The sequence below is a fragment of the Lissotriton helveticus genome, chromosome 6, assembly GCF_964261635.1.
Source record: "Lissotriton helveticus chromosome 6, aLisHel1.1, whole genome shotgun sequence".
Classification (NCBI taxonomy): domain Eukaryota; kingdom Metazoa; phylum Chordata; class Amphibia; order Caudata; family Salamandridae; genus Lissotriton; species Lissotriton helveticus.
This window is the reverse complement of record NC_136067.1, coordinates 649,823,840-649,844,670: the sequence shown is the minus strand read 5'-3', so window position 1 is coordinate 649,844,670 and position 20,831 is coordinate 649,823,840. Positions and strand designations below refer to the sequence as shown.

The following is a 20,831-nucleotide window of genomic DNA, read 5'->3' as shown; positions in this document are numbered from 1 at the left end:
TTCAGATTGAATATTTTCCATCGTTTGGTGACCTTTCCGAAAATTAACGACTGGTCAAAGATTTTACCAACTTGCCCCTGCGATGAAGTCTCTATTCAATCCTCAATGCACACAGTTCTATTTTGTAAGTTTTATAAAGAACCAAGGAAACGTTGGCTAATCCCGATATTAAAAACCTTGGGTTTTCGAAGGTGTCTCCCAGCATTCCTCGCCCTCCAATTTTTGGAGGAAGAGTGCATTGCAAAAAGTATAGCTCAATTTCTGAAGTTTGCCGTTAGACATAGGTCAAACTTAGAGTAGGATTTGATAGGCATACCCTAGCTAAGATCACACTTACTTCTTATCTTTCTTGTATATATAATCAGTTTTAGATTGTTTTTTAACACTCAGATTGTATTTCTGTATTTTATAACCTGGCTTGATTGTTAATGTATTTTAACTTCTGTAATTTTGGCAAGATTACAATTTTAAATTATTGTATTGTGTGTAAATCTTCAAATGCACTTTTATGGTTTTTCTAATCTTTGAAAACAGAATAAAGTATGATTTGGTTTTATTTGATATTAGGTCCCCATAAAATAGAGCACAAATGAGTGACGCAAAAAGAAATGCACACTAATAACAATTTATATTTCACAGTGAGATTTGATATTACCCAGCATCTCTGTCTCCTATTTCATTGTATCACCGTTATAGCGGAAAATTCTCTGACATTTAATTAATACTTGCTAAACTTGCACAAGTGGTACCGCTAATTCGCAGTGCTAACACCATCATCTCCTGTAGATACCAGGCTCTCTACCCTGGCTAGCAGCACCAGCCACTGTGAAAGACGAGTGTCAAGGGATTTGCTTGAAACAGGCTTACTTGTGAATCCTTTCAATGATTGTGCTGCTGTCACCAATGCGGTACTGTAAGCTTTTCCACTTCGCTTTATCTACCTTGTCGTCTCTTCCTATTCCTGCAAACATACAAAGATGAACATATTTGTTATGAAATTTCTCACATATATTTCATCTAGATTTTGACAAAATGATTAATTCCTATAGCAGTTTGTGAATTTATTGTTTAACGGAAATGTAATTTCTCTTAGTCACAAACCATGTTTCTAGGACCTGAGTTACTTGGGGCCAGATGTACGACACATTTTACTGGTCGCAAAAGGCCCATTGCATCATTTGTGACTAGTAAAATGCATTTTCAAATGTACCAACACTATTTTGCGAGTTGTGTAACCTATTACTGACTTGCAAAATAGGGTTTGCAAGTTGCTATTACAAAGGGGCATGAGTTGCACAGGTATGTAGTAATGTTTGGCGACCGTGAATGCGGTCGCAAAACATTTACAATTTCCCACCGATTTCAACTTGGTGGAAAGCCGCTCGCAAATGGGAAGGGGGCCCCAGGGAACCCGTTCTCCTTTGTTAATGGGGGTGCCAACGTTTTATTTGAGAGCAGGCAGTCGTTCCATGGACCACTGCCTTATCTGAAAAAATGAAAAGAAAACTTTTAAATTTTATTTTTAAAAAGCATCTTGTTTTCCTTTAAGCTGCATTAAAAAAAAATCTTTATTTAAAAAGCAGTCACAGACATGGTAGTCTGCTGACCCCAGCAGGGCACCATCTCTGTGAATGCCGGCCATTCCCAATGGGTCACAAATTGGTACCTGCTTCATGAATATTAATGATGCAGGTCCCTTGCGACCCATACAAGAATCACAAACACTGTCTCAGACACTGTTGTAGATCAGGTTTTGCGACTCGCAAGTTGCGAGTCACTAAAAGTCGCATTTTGCGAGTCACAAACCCTGTTGGTCGTACATCTGACACTTGGATTCCATTCACAAAAAGTGGTCGCAAATTGTGCATTACATTTTCCTGAATGGAATTTGATTTTGCGAAGCAGCCAATGTACTATTAGGTCAGTTTTCAAATACATCCTAAGTGAAGGGTTGCAGAATGACCTACCTAATTAATATTCAATAAGCAGGCCACAATTTGTGACCCCTTGTGATTAGGTACAAACACAAGGATGGAGGCACGCAAGGGACAGCAGACTACCATTCCTGTGTTTGCATTTCCACCATTTTTTAAAGCAGCCCAAATTCCTTAAGGGGCTGGTGCTGCTTTAAAATAAAAATGTTTCCCATTTGGAAACAAATCTTAAGGAGTAGGCAGTGTTAACATGGATCACTGCCTACTCCTCTTGAGGCTGCCAACCCGATACCCTACAGCGGAAGGGGTCTCTTCGGGATCCCTCTCTCTTTGTGAATTAGTTACAACCTCCTGTGAGGAGTCGGCAACAGATCAACGGTTTCCGACTCTAATTGCAGTTGCAAATTCTGGATACATAACTTACCAAATGGTAATTTGGAAAGAGCTCACGTTTCACACCACTCTCAAATTGCGGTTCAGTATAGGTCGCAAAACCCATTAGACAAGTCTCAAAAACATTTTGTACGTCTAGCTACCCAAAAAGAAAAAGTTACATACTTTTAATAACATTGGTCTGATGAATACTGGGTTTCCTATGTAGAAAGGTTATCTTGGAAATGTAACACACCAGCTTCTTAACCCCTTCCATGCTCATGACGAGCTGAGCTCGTCATGAATTGCGCCGCTCGCATGCTCATGTAACGCGGTAAATCGAAAAAAGCCGTACAGCGCAAAAATGACCGCAGCACGCATGCGGTTAACATACAGTGATGGTTTCTGGAGTGCAGGAAGGGTTGAAACACTTATGTTTCAGATTGTTTCATTGGAGACCAGACGAGACAACACTCTAGTACAGCATTACCAGACCCTTCTCATAGTTACTTAAGGTGAATTGACCCCTAAAGTACCTATGTATATCTCTTGATTGTTAACTGTGCTTTAGATGCTTCAGCTGGATTTTTTACCTCTGTCTTTTCTCCTTGACCGTGCTGGTTTTGTCACTGAAGGTGCCAAGGGGGAAAGCTTGTCATCTCTATTTTCAAGTTGCGGCCTTGCAGAGCTCTGGTGAGTCAATCTACTGTCCTCAAAGGGGAGGGAGTCCACCATGACCAAAACCATCTCCAGTACCTGCCAACAACACACGAGAGATTTAGTGAAGATTAAACAGAAATTAGATTCAAAACCATGCATGCTTCACGATTTGCTTCTCATTTCTACAACTCTAACACGCAAAGAAAGGTATCACACTCACACAAGTTGCGCTTCAGTCACTTTGGATTTGGGCTCAATTTTCCATTTAACAGTGATTTGAATTATTTAAACAGAAAACCAGACTTCCCCTGGGAGTGCTACATTGGAGCTACAGTCATTGTTAAACCCTGCTGTGAAAGTCACCCATTTAGGTTTCTCCGGAAGGACTGGAGGTGAAGACGACCTGAAGTAGGTTGGAAGGTGCCTTCCAGACCAAGAACATCGCAGCAAAAACACCAGCAACTAAATCCTAATTTAAAACCGAGGCCAATTACTATCTACAAATCCTAAATTAAAGGTACACAACACACATACATGCTGCCCAGAATGACTGACTAGACTGGATAATGACACAAAATTGATACAAATTATCACACTCATCAATATATAATGTAAGTGGTTACTATACATGGTTTCCATTGGAAGCCTAAATCATGAACAACCGGGTCAAAATCTGGTTACTCACTACTGTGAAGTAACAACAGTGAGTATGAAAAGTGGTTATCTACTCTTTTGACATCAGTAGGAGAAGCACTCGCTTCCCAATTGTTCTGTAGTCTTGGCTGGGTCTCAAGTGCAGAAGTGGACTGACGGTTACTGGTCTCATCCACCTCCTTCCATCTCTTCTGGGTCTCCATAAACACTGTCCCGCACCAATGTCTTTCCACCCTATCTGCAGTGGCCTGAGCAGAGCAGCGCTAATAGGAAGAAACAACCACGTAGTTGGCTCATTTGGGCAGATAGGGGACCAGTAAACATAGAGGGTGATGTGGGTGGGTGGCAGGAGGCCAAGTATATGTTGAAAACAGGGGCAGATGATCTGAACAGCCAATGTTAATACCAAATGTAATATGGCTATGAACTGTGGATGGATAACAGGGATGTTTTTCACTTTGTGCGTCTGAGTGGCATCACAGGCAACTTAACTTTAACATTTGTTATCTATCTGATGCCACTAAGAACCCCTAAAAAGAAAAACACCAATATTATTCAGTTACTCATCTATATTTCTATGCTTTACTTGTGCTGATCTGGTTAATAATACTCAGCCAATACCACCGAGGTTCTGACTAGTTCTAGAAAGATGATCAAACTCAGGGCCGGACTGGCTACCGGGCAGTTTGGAATGCTGCTGAGCTGGGGTCCGATTTCATTCATGGAGACCTGCGTGTGCTAAACGAAATTCGTTTTGCTTTAATTATTTCGAAGCACACGAAGGTCTCCATGAACTAAATCAGCCCCCACCGCAGTGAAATCAGCCCCCAGCTCGGCAACATTCCAAACTGCCCGGTAGCCAGTCAGGCCCTGATCAAACTGCTTGCAAATACTCAGACTTGATGGATATAATCAATATACATGTAGACACACTGCTGGTTATAACCTCCACCATGGAGTCAGTAATGATGCAACATAATACTCAAGCCAGTGTGAAATGAATCCACTAGAGAATCTAGATGGGGAACAGGATTCCTTTCTCGGCAAGTCATCTCACTGGTACACTGCACCAGCTGATGCTTCTAAGAGTTTACACTGGTGGTCATTGGGAAGATGGCATCCGTTTCTTGTGTGGCTGATTCTAAATTGTCCCTATATGTGTTTTATCTTTTGAATCACTGGAGACTGACATAGACAGTCATGTTTTGGAATGAGATGGTTCCAGTCTTTAAACACTGAAGAAGGCTCACACACTCTGCTCATGTTTTTTCAGTTAGTAGTTGTCTACAATATATTTTCAACTTTTCCTTGAAGACTAAACTATTGTTGCATCCACAGATGGCACTTGAGGACATCAGGAAATGGCAGGAGTATTGAACTGAGCACCCCAGATTTGGGTCAGTGACAATGAAACTGTCTCTGTGACATATGCATTCACTTGTTTCACTATCTGGAAAACATACACTCTACTCATGGGACAGACCTAAGGATGAGTGGTTTCCCACTGAAGCGCACCAAAAGATAAGTATGGATGTAATTAAATACATGTTTACATGTGTAGGAAAGTAGGATCTGCTTTCATGGTTAGCCCCAATTTTTGCTGGTGTTATTCTGTTTTATGACTTGTCTGACTGGGATCCTGCAAATCAGGACCCCAGTCAGTGTGCTTTCTTCCTAAATTTGGCAGTGGTAAGTACTTTGGTACCTTCCCAATTGGCTACTGGTGTACTCTTGTAAGTCTCTAGTATATAGTACTAAGGTACCCAGGGAATAGGAACACCAGGGGACTCCCATGGGCTGCAGCATGTATTATGCCACCCTTGAGAGGTCACTCAAACTGTGACAACAGGCCTGTAATCGCAGACGGTGTGAGTTGGTGCTAGCACCACTTACACCATATATAAGTTTCCTTATATCCGAGGTCACTGCACTTAAAACCTATAAGTCACAACTAAGGCAGGCCTTTCAATCCTGAAAATAGGGTGCTAGGTTATAAGTGTGAGGGTGCTTGCATGAGCAGGGCACCCCTAACAAACCCCAAAATCACAACGCAGGACTCTGCAAACCCCACCTGATTCCTCGAAGACAACACAAGACCTCACATTCTAGCTTCTCGTTGATTGCTCCTTAATGCCAGCTTGTGCATTTCGACTCAAGGACTTTGCATCACCATGCCCAAGCCCACAAGGTACTTTTTTCAGCGGACTGAACATAGTTGTGTATCCGGTCCGCGCTCCATTGCGGTCAGCCTGAACTTGTGACTTGAACCTGGTCTACCACGACCAGATAACCACAGTTGGCCCTTTTTGCTTCTTAGTGCACATCTCGGGTTCCACTAATTGGACTTTTGTTGTTAGGGTGTCAAATCATTTAATAAATGTCATTCTATTTTTAGGTCTCACCTAGGCAGGGCTAGTGCAGTCTCTGCGAGACATCCTGTATTCAGGATATGGGCTTTAAAAGCTGCTCCCATTTTCAAGGACTGCCCGTTACATGTGTTGTTACTCAGAGCTTGCGAGCACTATTTCTTTCTTTAATCTGGAGCACTGGAGACCAGTGCTTGTGGTTTACAGAGCTCTGCTGCAAACAGGGCAGTACATATTGCTCTTATCTTGCCACATTTGCTGTGCATTCAAAGACCGAGGTCTGTTTTGGCTGCAGCTGCCTCCTCCTCTCTTCTGCTTTCGAAACGTACAGCTTGGCGTCACGGTCCTTACCGTCCTATGGCTGCTTCCACCTCCGTCTCAGAGCTCAACAAGCATTTGCAATGCAATAGGTCTCGCATTTGCGAAAGGTTGAGTTTCCTTGTTTTCAACTTAGTCCGTGTTTAGCTAGGATTCCTTGCGGCCCACGGGCTGGTTGTTAATCTTGGATTGCTTTCGGTCTTCAAACTTGCCATAACCTTTACACTGTAGCTTTTAATTTGTATTTTGTAGAAAATGAATATTTTTGGGTTAACAAGGCTCTCGTTTAGAAGCACCATTCCGCTTACAATTGACAGTGAGTTATAAGTTTTACTGACCCTTGCAAGAAAACGACTGTTTTGGGTTTAACAAGGCTTTTGCTTAGAAGCACCATTCTTCTTACAATTGATTGTGATTCGCACGTTTTACTGGCTCCTGCGAGACATTACGTATTATATGTGAATGTTTGATAAGTGCCTGCTTCGTATTTAGCCCTACAGTCACTTTTTTTGCAGTTTTATATCCTGTGAACTTGCACAGAAAGTAATGGAGCGCTTCCTTTTCATTCTTTTTTTTTTACTCTACTTTAGATCAGCTTGTGTTTAGCTGGGATTCCGTGCGCCTGTTGGGTTGATTGTTAATCTTGAATTGCTTTCAGACTTCAAAACCAACACTCGCCGTGACCTTTTCACCATTGCTTTTAAATTCTACATATTGTATAGAAAATGAATGTTTTGAGGTTTACCAGGCTCTCACTTAGAGGTACCATTCTGCTTGCAATTTACTGTAACTCACTCGTTTTACTGGCCCTTGTGTGAAAATCAATGTTTTTGGGTTAACAATGCTTTCACTTAGAAGCACCATTCTTCTTACAACTGATTGTGATTCACACGTTTTACTGGCATTTGCGAGATGCTGCATATTATATGTAAAAGCTTGATAAGTGCTTCAATCATATTTAGACCTACATCTAATTTTTTTATGCAGTTTTATATCCCGTGAACTCGCACACCAGGTATCAGAGTGCTTCAGATAAGCACCAGTTACAATACACAAGGACACATTTAATTATGGTGGGCACAGGGAGATTAAATAATTTGCCAAAAACAACAAACAACACCTTTCAAGCCAACACTAAAACTCCACTCAGTTCCAAAGTTCCGACATCAGATGCCATGGCTGTTGTACCACAAACATATGATTTATTCTGTTCCAGCCTTATAGGTGCCTGTTCCATCCCCAACCCTATCTAACAGGCACACATGCAGTTTTTTATTAATATTTCACAAAGAAACAGTTGGCTCTATCCCAGCCCTTTTAAGATGCTGCAGATCTCACATCCCCAGTCCTTCTGGCAGTTCGGGAGCAGCGGTTTGTAATATGCAACTGCCTTATCTTGCCCAGTCTGCACCGCATTACCAACCTACCCAAAGCACTATTCCGCTTACAATTTGACACGGGGAGATTAAGTAATTTGCCCAAAAACAAATTATGTTCAAAACCAACATTCAGCGTGAATTTTTCCTGTTGTATTTAAATGTTGCTTTTTTCATTGTTTTCAGCACAGCTCATGTTTAGCTGGGACCACTGCATACAAAAAAAAGCAAAACACGTAATTTCCAACACAAAAAGCTCTAACTTTCACCAATGTGAGAACTATTGCATTACAAATGCTTATTCTAAATTGGTGTGGGATTTGTCTTGTGTTTCCACTTTATTACTGGTTTAAGTGCTGCATAAATACTTCACACATTGCCTATAAGCTAAGCCTGACTGCTTTTGTGAGAGGCTACCAGAGGTTTAAGCACAGGTTAATTTGCGGTTTGCTTGTGTTTCACCCTGATATGAATTGTTGTTGCCTCTTGAGTAGGGTTTACCTCTCTCAAGAAGTAACCCAATTTTCTACAGTATGCAATCGGATAAGGGGAGCAGAATGGCACTGTGCAGACCAGGGAATTAACTAAATGTTCTGTTCGGCTACTAGGAGTGCATTCCACCTTAAAGTGTCTTCATATCCAAGAATATTTTGAGGGTTCTTTGGTGGGACTAAGAAGGAATTGGATGGCCTACATAAAGCTCCCTCTGTATCTATGTTAGTTAATGGTTTTGCTCTAGTTCTAGAGTGCACTGTCTCGTCACAGTAGACACTCTACCTCCTTCAATCTAGGTACAGAAGTCAGAGGGAGCCAGGGAAGAGACTCAGAATTATGCTGGCAAGACAGAAAATGGTCAAAAGGTGTGCAGCCCGCTTATTGCTCCTCTTGGAATCCCAAAAGGGAGTACCATTTTTGGAATCCGAACAGCGCACACACACATACACACTTTCCTACCTGTCCAACAAGATATGGTGGGTTTTGGCATCGTAATAATCTCTCAATGCAGCCTTTATCCACTTTAGAGCACCAGTGCATCACCTGCAAGTACAAGGCACACACATTTCTTCATTGTCAAAAACAGATAACAACTCTTATCCACTGGAAAGAAGCATTAAAAACAGAGGGTTCCATCTGGCCTGTTACCTGGTTCTTTACATGTTTCAGATTGCTCCTCACTTCTTCCAGTTCACATTTTACTTTCTCAATTTTTTGTGTAATCTCATGAATTTGGGACACATTGCTGGCTGCCTTCATATTCCAAAAAGCTTCATCATACTCATCTGAGTCATCTAGAAAAAGTATAGTTTGTTCAAATAAGTATGGTTGTCACAATCTTTCTTTGTTCAGATACAAAAGTTGGAGACAACATATAAAAACGAAACTGAGAAAATTACTACCATTGTTTGTTTGTATAGCCCTGTACGCACTGCTACACCTTAGGCATGCCCTTAAATTCACTAAAGTCATGCATTACAATGACAATCTCGGTAACTGAACATAGATGGGGGGGGTTCGAATATGAAGGCCCATGTTCTTTGACTTTCATACATAAAGGGGGAAAGAAATACCACTAAATCTTGTTGCAGTAAAATATGTTCTTTATAGTTTCTCCTACAGGAACAAGTCACAAGAATATATTTGGATGACCATTTTGAAGGGTTTTAGTAATGCTCTCTGGCTGCAACAGATACGCCTCTAGACTAAATAGTACAATCATTTGTAACTTCACTGGTATTAAAGCTTGAATGTGTTGATACACCATCTTGCTTGATTCTTGGTGTCTAGGGGCTTTCCCCAAAATAGTGCATAACCAAAACCCTCATTTCACTTGCAATGATACCCATTTAATCCTTCAAAAATGTTAGATATCTAATTCACTGCATTTAACCCTTAAACGGTGCTGGGTGCGGACTATGCAAACAGAATGTGTATGTGTGAGAAAGAATGGTGCCAGCAGGTAAACACTGTTTCACGTAGTACTAAACCATTAGAGGTCCCCTTAGAAACATTTTCCCTGTTACATTAGGTAGAGCAAAGAGAACCCACAAAAACATTATTTAGAAAAGTATGTCATAAGTGAGCAGACAAACCTGACCTTAGCTTTAATCAATAACGTTTATACACTTCGTATATAGAAACACTTGTAACCTTGTGTAGGCACTCCAAACAATGCAACCTTAGGGAGGCCTACAGTACAACGGATCATCAAACCTTGGAATATTGGCTTTTGATTTATTTCCTTCAATACAATAATGATTCAATGGCAATATAAAAGAAACCTTCATCAGTAAAAGTGGGGAAATGCACAAGAACAATAAATATTCTTCAATCTCTCTGCGAAACTCTATAAAGCTATACCTCTATATGGAAACAAAGCGAGTGAAGCTCTATGAGGGCGTGTAACCCTGTCTGCATTGGTAGGTCTATGGTGCGAATCCGTGCATACCTCCTCGTCAGTATGTGCCGCCACCGCTAACTGCCTAGTCAATGGTAGGTTTACCACAGCTCCTTTTCCCCTCCCCTTGCACAGCACTCCCAAGCTCCTGTTTCGGTGGTGTAAGCCATATACAAAATAACATGATAGAAATATTACAATATACTGTGTTGAAGTGAAAACTCATTTGTCAAAGAAAGAACACCTTATAAAGCCATTAAAGAAGAACGAGGGACAAGTGGCAATATGGCTGGACTAACCAGTTGAAATCACACCACTGAAAACTTTTTTACTATGCCTGCCCTTAAAACTGGCCATGGTGAAAAAGGGAGTATAATTGCACCATAATATTTAGTACTTCCTCTGCAAATTCATATTTACAAGGTGCAGCTGCTCAGGGGCCAGGTGTGCACCTGCAACTAGGGTATCGAACCCTGCCCTAAAATTTCATCATCAGTTCCATGCAAAGTAAAAAGACACAATATTGGAAATCCCTGGGGATGTTTTGGTCAGAAAATCATTGGAAGGGAGGATTTTTCATTTAACACGTTGACAAATGATCGTGCTCTGGCCACAGGCAATGAAGAGGAGAGACCCTAAATAGCATTGTGATGTTAAACACATCACGAAAAAGTGAGAACAAATATTTGGCCCATTTGTGTATCCAGGAAATGGTATGTTACACCTTTGTGAACACAGTGGTATTTACTTTCCTAAAAAGTGGGTGCAGTGATACAGGTGTTGACAAGTCAGGAGGATCTTATTTCTCAGTTGTGTCTACTCGTGGCATTAATTCTATCTCCACAGTGGAAGTTTCAATGTTTTGAAACAACAACGCTTTACAAAGTTGGATATGTAAAGGAAATTCTGTCACACAGCATCTCCAAAGTCTTGAAAGATTGCTAGGTAGGAGACCGCAACTCAGACTATTCTCAGAACTGCTCAAAGGCAAGTAGTTATGGATCCTTTGCAGAGACCCTCAGCTCATACCTCACTCCCAGGTCTTCATTCAGGACAATAAACCTTATTACTGGAACACAGACTGAAACATTGGAGGGCTAGAAGGACTGTCTATGTTCCAAAAGAATTACATGGATGAAACTCTCTGTCTGACAAACCCCACTGACAACTAGATGAGCCTGCCAACAACAGCAAGAAAACTCATCCGTGACATCAGTTCATGGTGTAACAAATCAAAAAATTCTCTCCCACGGAACAACAATCTTTGGTGTCTGCCAGAGCTAGTGATGCTGAAACTTGAATATTACGTGAAGAAGATCAGAGGAGCAGCCTCACTGTGGGCTCCACTGGCCTCTGCAGAGCCCACTGAAAAAAACAAAGAATTCAATATGGAAGAAATATTCGGGCTCAGATGAAGGTGGGACACACCTGCTTGTTTTTGGAGATATGATGGATCTTAATCAAGAACAGTCAGTAAGTCCTTATGATCTAGAAAGGTCTGCCAATTTGGAGACAAAACAATAGTTTTCCTTACTAATGATGATGATGCTGATTTTCAAAGAGCATGAATGGAAATGAGAAAAATATTTCAAAGTTCAATGGAAAAACGAGAATTAAAGGAAAGCATCTGTTTCTGATAAAATTACTGTCCTGCTCAGTACAACCAAACATACACATTCAATGTGTTAGTTTAATTTTAATTACATACAAGAGCTTTGATAATTGTTTATGCATAGAGATTTTCTTGGCTCCTATTTCTACACAATTAGCAGTAAAGAACCATGTATAAGTTCAGAACAATCATGTCTCCACAGCGCTCCTTCATTCCAAAGAACATTGGTCAATGTGCGGGTCCAATCATCACTATCTTGATTATATCTTGATATCTCGCCACTAAGCATTGCCCATGAATATTGACTGCCTGCTCGCAAATGCTGGCATAATCATTTCAACTCACACACAGCTCCTGTGCTAGATTACTTGTGAACGTGAACATGAACACAACAGGTTAGTTGTAGGACGAAGCAACCGTCTAGTCTGCCTAAAAACAACCCAATTCGAAAAGACAACAACATAATCAACTTAACTAGCCTGCAAATATATCGAACTCATAGGATGTGGACGGCCATATAAACACTGAGCACTAAATAATATTCATGTTTAATTTCAATGCAAAGGTTGAAAGAAACTTAGTCCAAATTGTTAATCACCAACTACAATAGGTTAGGCCTAGCATGCCTCTTAGAACCCATTTTAGCAGATAACAGATTATGTGCACAGGAAGTTTCTACTTGCATTCCAAAAAATACCAAATGAACTATTACCTTCCTTCAACAATTCCTTTCCATCTTCATCATCTTCCGATTCACTCTCATTCTGAGCAAGAAACACTTGAAGTATTTCACCTCCGATGCCTGTATCCAGAGAAAGGGAAGGTTACACACGGACCTTTGTGCTGTTTTATGTCTCAAGATTTATAAACAGACAGGCTCCCATTGATGAAGAGAGAGTAAACTGAAAGAGATAACTGATAGAGATAAAAGGAGAGAAAGAGAGAGACAGAGAAAGGGAGTGAAACCGGGGTGGGGGCACGAAGTGTAAGGACGGTATAGAGAGAGAGAGGAGAAACTGGCGAGACAAGAGAGACAGGCCGTAGAAAGAAACAGGAAGAAAGAGAGCTACTGAAAGAAATGGGGCATAATGGGGAGGGGCAACAGAGAAAAAATGGGAGGGAGGGCTAAAAGAAGGGTGAGAAAATGAAGGAATTAGAGAGGCAGGGTGAGGAAGCGATAGTTTAAGAGACAGCAAGAAAGTTAGCGATTCACTGAAATGGGCTACAAGAGAGCGTAAAATGTATACAGTCCTTTAAAATGCTACAAATTACCTTTTGCTCTACTCTAGTGTATTATGGTTTGGAGTAAATAAGGTCTGCTCCAATACATATTACATAAAGATTTTTCCACTAAGGGGAAAAAATGGATGACACTGTTTAAGCACTATCATTTCTTGTTCTCATAATTGGGAAAGGAATACATTATTTTTCACCAGTTTAAAACTGGACATGGTCAGTTTAAGTTTGAGGCAAAATCAGATGCCCCTGTTCTTTATTACAAATGAAGAATGAACAGCACGCTTTTAGATTAATTATAAATGTAAGCAAAATTAGTCATTTATCAGTTTTCAGTGGTTACAAAATGTATACACTAAATAGCTGGGAGTTTATACATTAAGATCCCTACACCTTGGCTGTAGGAGCGGCAATTAAGGGTGCGCACAGCTGAGAAGAGACGAGACTCCTGGGCCTGGCCTGTCATTTCCAGAATAAAGAGATACACATAATATATGACACTACTCCGCCATTCTCCTCTGCAATTGAGAGCAATTAGCGGCGCTGTCCTGGCGTTAAAATGGCAGGGTAGAGACAGGGTTTAGGTCTGGTTGGACGAAGTGCCTCTACCTACGTGAAGGCTTGAGATATACCGCTAATGGTTACCTTAGACGTCATCCAGGGGACGCTGCTGTGACCCCAGGCTTGCTCACTGTGCCTTTGCATTCCATGACGTCAGAGGTGGCAAAGAACAAGGTACTTACATTCAGTAATGCCTTATTTGGTAGAGACTCTATCTAGCCGCAGATTTCTTACCTGAGAATTATTCCCAGGCGTCAGATTAGATCCGGAAATTTTAAGTGAGCAGTGCCCCTGCATGCCAGTAGGTGGCATAGTTCAGCTCTGCGTGGCGTCGTCTTTACAAGAAATGACATTTGCAGTGCCTATATAGAAGCCACCTAGGCACAGTGACGTCAGTTGCTTTTCATGGCTTTGCATTTCAGGAGTGCGGAGCCAAGAAGTACACTGATGGCTGGCATGGAAAACTAGGGCCCTGAAAGAGGAAAGCCCTGTTTCTCAAAATTGATTTGCATAGCGTGGAGGATGGGTGGGTAGGTAAGGAATCTGTGATTAGATAGCGTCTCTACCAGATAAGGCTTTACTGAAGGTAAGTAACTTGTTAATCTAATAGATACTTCTAGCCACAGACTGCTTAAATTAGAATAGATACTGAAGCAATACCTCCCCAGATGTGGATCTGAGGACCAATTTCACAAGAGGAAGTCCTGCAGGGCCCAACAGGCACAATGCCCATCACTACAGCCCTGGCTGTTCAGACTGTAGTGTTTGGTAAATGTATGCAGGGAAGCCCATGTTGCTGCCGGGCAGATATTCTACTACCTTTGCTCTACACATAACATGGAACCCCTAGGCACACATACTTTCAATATCATTTACCCCCCACACCTTTCACAAAAAGCCTCTAAACGCTTCAAACATAACTTCCTAAAACTACACCCTGAAACCCTCTTCGCTGACCCCTACTTTTCCCAGCACAAGGGACACATTACAACCGACATCATTTTCCACACCAAACGCAGAGCCCAATGGCACAAAGCATTCCTCACACTACTTTCGATCTCCTCCACCAGAAAATCCCCATATGGGCTAGCTATCTCTATTGCACCCTCACAGTTCTTCCAAGCTACAGCAACAATTTCTATCTATAATAATGGCACTATCCTCATACAATCCACGAATCACAGTCTAAATTTACTTGAGAAGATCTTCCCCATCATTAAAGATCATGTATGCAATACCCCTACCTCAACCCTACACTCCCCCTACCCAATCCACCCCTTCTGCCAACACATATGCCGCCTCCCACACATCCCCATCATCCACCCCCTGCTCACCTCTTCCCCTCCCCCCTCATACATCGCACCCACCCGCCCCCACCTCCCAGACTACCCTCTCCCCTAACACACCCCACCCCACCATAACATACCAGCCCACAGCTCATCCCTCACCTCCCACCCAACTCCTTACTCCCCACCCACCAATACATTCATACACACCCCGACCCCAACACACAGATCGAATACAAGCACACACATCCCCATCATCCACCCATCGCCCACCACATCCCCACCCTACTCAGGCATCGCACCCACCCACCCCTACCTCCCAGATTTCCCTCTCCCCCGACACACCCCAATCCATCGTTATCTACCAACCCTCAGATCAACCCTCACTCCCCACCCAACCCCTTACGCCTCATCCACCAACACACTCAATCACACCCCGGCCGCACCACACAGACCGAATACTGGCACACACTTCGGCTCTCCCCCACACCGATCCCAAACGCACCCCCCTCATGTCCTCGTTCCGCTCCCAGCTCCACCGACTATTGCTATTTACCAACAACAACCACCCATATCACCTATTGTACCCACACTTATTGCCCCTCCACCCATCCATGCAACATCACCCACTACTCTTCTTGGGCATACCACACACACAATGGAAATTATCAGTCTTAATAGGATTATGTCTGAACCCCTACAAATCAAAGAAGAACTCCACACTGTCAAAAAGATGATTGCTAGACAACCAACGTCAGATCTATGCACAAGGCTAGATCAAGTTACCCCCATATTCACATCTCACACATTCCCAAGCACAATCGTCTCTAATGGTATTCCATCCCATCCCCCAACCTCCCTTCCCACCCTATCCGGTGCACTAACCCATTCTCGGAGAAAGATATTTGCTCCCTCTTACTCTCCTATAAGCCCCTTCACATCTCCCCTATCGCCACGACACACACGATTAGGGCTATCACCTCTAATCCACACAGACCCGCCACTCACAACAACAGAGGAATCAGTGATAATAACCTTAGAAGAATCACTCTCACACCCGATCCCACCCCTTCTCTCATGACACCCCTTCTCAAATGCACCCTCCTGAACTGTAGATCGGCCGCAAGACACGCAGTAGATGTCGCCGACCTCATCATCTCTCATGAGCTGGACCTAATTGTGCTAACAGAGACTTGGCTTACTGAATCCTCCTCACCCCTTCTGGACATTTTGGTAACACCTAACTATGACATCATCAGACTTGACAGAAGTGAAAAAGTTGGGGGAGGAATAGCATGCATACACAGGAGCAACTTATCAGTAAACAGAGCCATATCCCCCACATTCTCCTCTTGTGAATACATGTGCATAGACATCACCAGTAATGGCACGCCAGTTTGCTCTCTTCACATCATATATCATCCTCCGCGTGATGACCTTATCTTCACTGAACACTTTATGGAAATGATCACAACAACCATCGGACGTCAAAACACCCAAATATTCTTAGGCGACTTCAATCTCCATTAGAATGACAATGACGATTCAACAGTCAACAGTCTCAAAAACTTCATCGACGCGCTTGACCTCGCCCAAATCTGCAACAGCCCCACACACAAAAAAGGTGCAATCCTGGACTTAATAATTTCCCAAAACAATTCCATCCAGCTTGACTCAATCCTCCCCTGTGATTGATCAGACCATCACATCATCACTTTCTTCATCAGGGAAACAGTGAAACTAAACGCAGCCCAATCTGCTAAACCAAAAATTTGGAAAAGAGACTTGAAAAAACTCAAGCCCAACACCTTGCCTATTCATTTATTTAAACACATAAACTACTCCTGCCTCCGGAGGACCTCTCCGTCGTAAATGACCTCACCAATCACTATCTTAACACAATGACTACGGTTATCAATGAAGCCGCTCCTCTACAACTAAAGAGAGTCCCTTCTAAAAACTCTAAACCTTGGCTCAATGACCTGCTGAACGATGACAGACGCTCTCTTAGAACCTCAGAACGTTTCTGGAGATCAGTCCCTTCTACAAAACACCTGCAAATTCTAAGAAGAAAGAGAAAGGACGATCAAACGCACTAAAGCCGAATTTTTCTCTCACCAACTAGATCAGGCAAGAAATAGACCCCAAAAATTGTTTGCATTAATCAAATCACAATCTAGAGACGAACCTAAACAACTACAAGATACCTCAGGCACCCAACCCACTTGTGAAGAATTCTCTGCTTTCTTTAACACCAAAACGGAAAACATCAAGAGGGATCTTCTCAATGACCTTACAGTCTTACCCTCCTATAACAATACCTCCCTCTTCTCCAACTCCGCCACAACAAATAACCCCAAAACTTTAACTAAAAAATGATGCAGCCTGGTCTTCCTTCGACTCTTACACTGAAGAAGCTGTAGGCAAGATTCTGAGCACCCTCAAGCCAGCCAATAATACCACCGATCCTCTCCCTGCTAACGCAGTTAAAGATCTAACCCCTCTGATCCTGCCGCTCTGGACCCGGATCATCAACAGCTCTCGACATCAAGGGTGCATCCCTGACGTCCTCAAAATAGGGCAAGTCACACCCATCCTAAAAAAAACCACAGCTGACCCGCTGGATCTTAACAACTATCGACCTATTTCGAACAGCCCTACCCTAGCCAAACTCTTGGAAAAATGCGTCCTCCAACAATTGACAAAACATATTGACCTCTTCAACCTCCTTGACAATCACCAATCTGGCTTTAGAGCAGGGCATAGCACCGAAACAGCCATGACTCACATTATCGATGAGGCGCTACAAATACTCGACCAGAATGGATCATGCCTACTCATCCTGCTAGATCTCTCCTCTGCCTTCGATACGGTATAACATGAGAACCTGACTGAACTACTGAACCTCAGAATGGGTCTATCAGGGTCAGTGCTCAATTGGTTTACCTTCTTTCTTCATAACCGGACCCAAAAATTCAAGGTCAACAACTCCTTCTCCAAACCAATACCAGTAACTCTTGGAGTCCCTCAAGGGTCCGCTCTATCTCCCACACTTTTCAATCTATTCATGGAACCTCTTACTGTCTTGTTGCAAGCATCCAACGTCCAATTTCACATGTACACAGTCGATACACAACTCTATCTGCAGATTTATACTCCTGAAGATGTCAAAGTACTCAATCAAACACTGTTAAACACCCAAACTTGGCTGACTGAGAACCATCTCAAGCTTAACGCACTCAAAACTGAATTCCTACTTATAGCTCCACCCTCCAAAACTCCCCTCCTCCAAGATTGGTTCAAACACCTCACGGCATTCAACGTGCAACCAACAATCATTGACTCAGCTAAATCTCTGGGTATCACCCTTGATGGCAACCTCAAAATGCACAAACACATTGCCAACGCAACAAAAGGAGCAAATTTCCAGATCAATACGCTAAGGAAACTTAAACCCTTCCTACCAACAAACGACTTCAAGGCGGCAGTTCAAGCTCTAGTTATCCCCAGGATCAAATACGGAAGCGTCTCTCTCTGCGGTCTCCCCAAAGCCACAACAGCACCTCTAAGAGCCACCATCAACGCTGCAGCCAGGCTCATCACGGGCTCAAAAAAAAGGTCCCACATCTCCCCCGACCTAAAAGCATTGAACTGGTTACCATGGGAAGCCAGAATTCACCTAAAAATAGCATGCCTGACCCACAAAGCCATTCACCATAAAGCACCCAGCTATCTCTCTCGGAAACTGTCTATCTCGGGAGGCAAGAGATCCACAAGAAGTGCAGAAAGCCTATTACTGAAACCACACAGATTTAATAAGGCGAAAACTTACAAACGCTCCTTCTCAGGGATGGCTCCTAGGATCTGGAACGCTCTACCCCCTGAAACCAGACTTACCACATTTACTGCACTGTTCAGAAAGGAAGTTAAGGCGATTCTCATGGAAAAATTCACATGAGCCTCACTGAAATTCACGACCTTTATAGACGCAAACAGACAATCTACATGGCACTTTGTCTCTCTCGGCCCGCACCTTCCTCTGTATCCCATTTAGCTCAACTTAGGATTCAGTTTTGATCTACCCCTCTTATCTGTATTATTTATGCACACTATATCCACACATGTCTATATTTCTGTACTATGTACGTCTTTACTATGTTTATATTGCTTACTGCTTGATATATACTGTTATTATGTACTGTTTGTGTATAAATTTCGATAAACAGACATAATATTGAATCCAAAATATCGACTGGACATAATATCAAGGTAAAAATATAGACTAGACAAAATATCGACCAGACATAATATAGACTACAAAAATATCGAGTAATATCGATATTAATAGCCAAAATATCGAATCAAAAATATAGACTAGACATAATATCGACTAGATAGAATATAGACAACAAAAAAATCGAAAATAAGGTAATAGGGTGGGAAGTAATTTAATTATAATTAATTAAATCTGTAATATAATTGTAATTGTTAATTAAGTATTAATTGTTAATTAATTAAAATATAATTGGTAATTAATAATAATTGATTATTTGATCAATAAATAATTTTTAGTAAATTATTTTCTGTAGCGGGTTGTGGGTTTATAGGGGAATAGGGTTGAAAGTAACTTAAATATAATTAATTAACTATGTAAAATAATTATAATTGTTAATTAATTATTAATTGGTAAATAATAAAAATTTACTTGGTAAATAATTATAATTGAATAATGGATACATCAATATTTTCTAGTAAATTATTTTCTGTAGCGGGTTGTGGGTTTATAGGGGAATAGGGTGGGAAGTAATTTAAATATAATTAATTAATTATGTAAATTAATAATAATTGTTAATTAATTATTAATTAGTAATTAATTAAAATATAATTGGTAATTAATAATAATTGATTAATTGATAAATAATTAATTTTTAGTAAATTATTTTCTGTAGTGGGTTGTGGGTTTATAGGGGAATAGGGTGGGAAGTAATGTAATTATAATTAATTAATTATGTAAATTAATAATTGTTAATTAATTATTAATTGGTAAATAATTAAAATATAATTGGTAAATAATTATAAATATTTAATTGATAAATAATTATTATTTAGTAAATTATTTTCTGTAGTGGGTTGTGAGTTTATAGGGGGATAGGGTGGGAAGTAATTTAATAATAATTAATTAAATATGTAAATTAATTAAAATTGATAATTAATTAATAATTGCCCATTAAATAAAATGTAATTGGTAAATAAAAGTAATTGGTATTGGAAATTAAATGTAATTGGTAATAATATTTCTATTAATTATATTTATTTATGAAGTTTTTACTTTTTCTACTGTTGCACTCACTGGAGTGGGAATAGTAATTTTTACCCCTATGCCATCCATCGTTTTCCCTACTGTTGCACCCACTGGTGTGGGAATAGTAATTTTTACCACAACGCTATCCAACGCTTTCCCTACTGTTGCACCCACTGGAGTGGGAATAGAAATTTTTACCCCTACACTATGCAACGCTTTCCCTACTGTTGCACTCTTTGGAGTGGGAATAGTAATTTTTACCCCTACGCTATCCAACGCTTTCCCTACTGTTGCACCCACTGGAGTGGGAATAGTAATTTTAACCCCTACGCTATCCAACGCTTTCCCTACTGTTGCACCCACTGGAGTGGGAATAGTAATCTTTACCCCTACGCTATCCAGCGCTTTCCCTACTGTTGCACCCACTGGAGTGGGAATAGTAATTTTAACCCCTACGCTATCCAGCGCTGTCCCTACTATTGCACCCACTGGAGTGGGAATAGTAATTTTAACCCCTACGCTATCCTGCGCTTTCCCTACTGTTGCACCCACTGGAGTGGGGATAGTAATTTTAACCCCTACGCTATCCAGCGCTTTCCCTACTGTTGCAGCCACTGGAGTTGGAATAGTAATTTTTACCCCTACGCTATCCAGCGCTTTCCCTACTGTTGCACCCACTAGAGTGGGAATAGTAATTTTAACCCCTACGCTATCCAGCGCTTTCCCAACTGTTGCACCCACTGGAGTGGGAATAGTAAG

At 41.4% G+C, this 20,831-nt stretch overlaps 1 protein-coding gene across 1 annotated transcript in view; it reads right to left on the bottom strand.

Annotated features, from left to right (window-relative positions):
* LOC144762435 (dynein axonemal heavy chain 5-like) overlaps nucleotides 1–20,831 on the bottom strand; it is a 1,437,549-nt gene that overhangs the window by 437,974 nt on the left and 978,744 nt on the right. The window contains exons 79-83 of the mRNA XM_078647616.1: nucleotides 12,400–12,489; nucleotides 8,824–8,969; nucleotides 8,635–8,718; nucleotides 2,900–3,062; nucleotides 868–961 (exon numbers count right to left, since the gene is read on the bottom strand). Coding sequence (XP_078503742.1) covers nucleotides 868–961; nucleotides 2,900–3,062; nucleotides 8,635–8,718; nucleotides 8,824–8,969; nucleotides 12,400–12,489 — 577 coding nt within the window. The remainder of the gene's footprint in view (nucleotides 1–867; nucleotides 962–2,899; nucleotides 3,063–8,634; nucleotides 8,719–8,823; nucleotides 8,970–12,399; nucleotides 12,490–20,831) is intronic.